General features: G+C 44.9%; 1 protein-coding gene across 1 annotated transcript; it reads right to left on the bottom strand.

Annotated features, from left to right (window-relative positions):
- Positions 1–419: 419 nt before the first annotated feature.
- LOC129971297 (uncharacterized) lies at positions 420–1598 on the bottom strand. The gene has a single exon (XM_056084922.1). The coding sequence runs from the start codon at positions 1596–1598 to the stop codon at positions 420–422; it is 1179 nt and encodes a 392-aa protein (XP_055940897.1).
- Positions 1599–2532: the final 934 nt, after the last annotated feature.

Raw genomic sequence — 2532 nt, 5'->3', positions numbered from 1 at the left:
CCACAAAGTAGAATGGCCATTAAAGTCACCAAGTAGAATAAACGGAGCTGGAAGTTGATCCACTAAACTGTCAAGATCTTGTTGACTAACAGAAGCATTAGGTGGCAAATAGATACAACAGACTGTAATTAATGCTCGTGCATGCACTTGAACAGCCACAGCTTGCAAATCAGTATGGAGCGAAAGATGTGTGCTCGGAAAGGAATTGGAGGTTAGAATGCAGACACCTCCAGAATTATGGGAGCCGTTTTCTGCATCTTTCCGAACGGTATTATAACCACGTAATTTAAGTGGGATGTTTGTCTTCAAGAAAGTTTCTTGAAGGCAGAGACAAGCGGGATGAAATTTGTTAAGCATTGTCCTAATTTCATTTAATTTGGGACGAATGCCGCGACAGTTCCATGAAATACAAAAACCCATTAAGAAGCGTGTGTTTTAAAAGCAGTGGTAGGAACATTAGATGGAGTTGGCGATAACTCGCAACTCATTTGGAGGTCATTATCATCCTCTTCAGATGGATGAAGCGAAATACTATCGGGACTTTTGGGCACGCCTTTAAAAATGGACGATAAATCCTTGTGGACTATGCCCTGACTCGCAAGTCCCAGAGCGACTGAGTTATTCAAAGTTGACTTTTTCATTTTTTGATGAAGATTATTTTGAGGGATGCCGCGTTTCGAAATCTTAAGCTTCAATGCTTTGTTCGGTTTTACTTTGCGTTGATGCTTTTCCGGTTTACTGGGTTCAGAAGCACTGGTTATAGAAATTTCAGAATCTGTATCAGATACTTTTGGTAGAGGTTTAGTTCTGGGCATATTCTGCACACAATTTGCACAGGAGCAATTTGCACAAAATTGTTTTTTGGTAACAGATGCGTAAGTCACGCCTGGTGTTGGCGTCTGAGCAAGTACTTTTCGCCTGGCCTCAGGATATGGAATATCTTCCTTGAATTTAACCGATACAATCTGTTTTTCCAATGTCCAACGGGGGCAAGATCGAGAAAAGGAACTGTGGTTACCATCACAGTTCACGCACTTTTCCGCTGCAGAACACTGTTGGTTGTCATGGCCTTTTTCTCCACAGCGGGCACAGGTGAGAGTCCCGCGGCAGCTGGCTTTAGAATGCCCAAAGCGTTGGCATTGGAAACATCGAAGTGGGTTTGGAATATATGTCCTAACAGGCAATTTCATATAGCCGACTTTCACAGATTCAGGTAATTTAGGATTGTTAAACGTGAGAATGAAGTGCTTAGTAGGAAGGAGTTGTCCATCCCGTCGGATAGTTATACGGCGTACATGAGTTACTCCTTCAGGTTTCAGTTCTGCAGTAATTTTTTCAATGGAATCATTAAACAACTCGCCACACGTTATTACACCTTTTGAAGAATTTAATGTAGCGTGAGCACTTACGCTTACAGATATTGTTCCCAATGTTTTCAGTTTTAGTATTTGTTGTGATTGCTTTCGGGAACTCACTTCCACAAGCAAATCACCAGATCGTAGTTTCCGGGTCGATGATACAGTACCAAGTGTTCCAGTGATGGCCTTTTCAACAAGAAAAGGTGAAACATTATGGAAGGTTTCATTGTTTGTAGACATGCGCTTTATGATGAAAAATTTGTCAAAATGTATTAAGGAAGTTTGATTCTTTTGTTGCCCACTGAAGGGAGCAAAGTTTTTACGGCCCATACGATATTGATGGGGATTCAGGCCCAGCGGCATCGCCCACCACGGAGCCCTACAAGGGATGGTAGTAACTGGCTCTAGATGTTCCTAGCCTCAGCACTTACCATAATGCTAACTGGTACCTATACGCTGGGAGTTACCCCCGGGGACAGTGACCACCCTTAACGCCAAGCCCAAGGAGTAACCCCTTCGCTTGATCCCTAGCAGACTAACCACTCCGGTGGCTAGGTACCAGCCGATTGATACACTGGGGACCACAGTGCACCACCCGTCTAATGGGTTGCCACGCACGGCAAACACGTGGGGGTATTTGCTGTCCATGAGAAGCAGGAAGCAAGCAGAGCGGCGACAGCTTCTCATGGAGAGCTCCCTCGCCTACCCTCGAGGGAAAGAAAAAAAAGAAGACAGCAGAAGGCGCAGAGGAGAGTAAACCTAAAGGGAGTAAAGATCCCTGGGTACCTCGGGATTGGGACACCCGTACTCACCTGTAGTAGGTGAGCCCCTGAGGGGGAATAAGAAGGGTGATTGCCACTGCAGTTCACACACTTTTCCTGTGCGGAACATTGCTGGCTGTCATGCCCTTTACCTGCACAACGGGCACATGTTAATGACCCGCGGCAATTCATTTTAGAATGTCCAAAGCGCTGGCAATGGAAACATCTCAGAGGGTTTGGTATATATGGACGGACTGGTAGTCTGATGTAGCCGGCATAAGCAAATTCTGGCAGTTTAGGTGTATTGAACGTTAAAATGTGATGTTTTGTCTCCAGAAGTTCTCCATCACGCCGAAGAGTGATGCGGCGAACATTCGTGACACCCTGCGGTTTCATTTCTGCAATAATTACCT

This window comes from Argiope bruennichi, chromosome 6, assembly GCF_947563725.1.
Source record: "Argiope bruennichi chromosome 6, qqArgBrue1.1, whole genome shotgun sequence".
NCBI classification, from domain to species: domain Eukaryota; kingdom Metazoa; phylum Arthropoda; class Arachnida; order Araneae; family Araneidae; genus Argiope; species Argiope bruennichi.
Note: the sequence above shows the minus strand (reverse complement) of the source record. Positions and strands in the feature narration are given on the sequence as shown.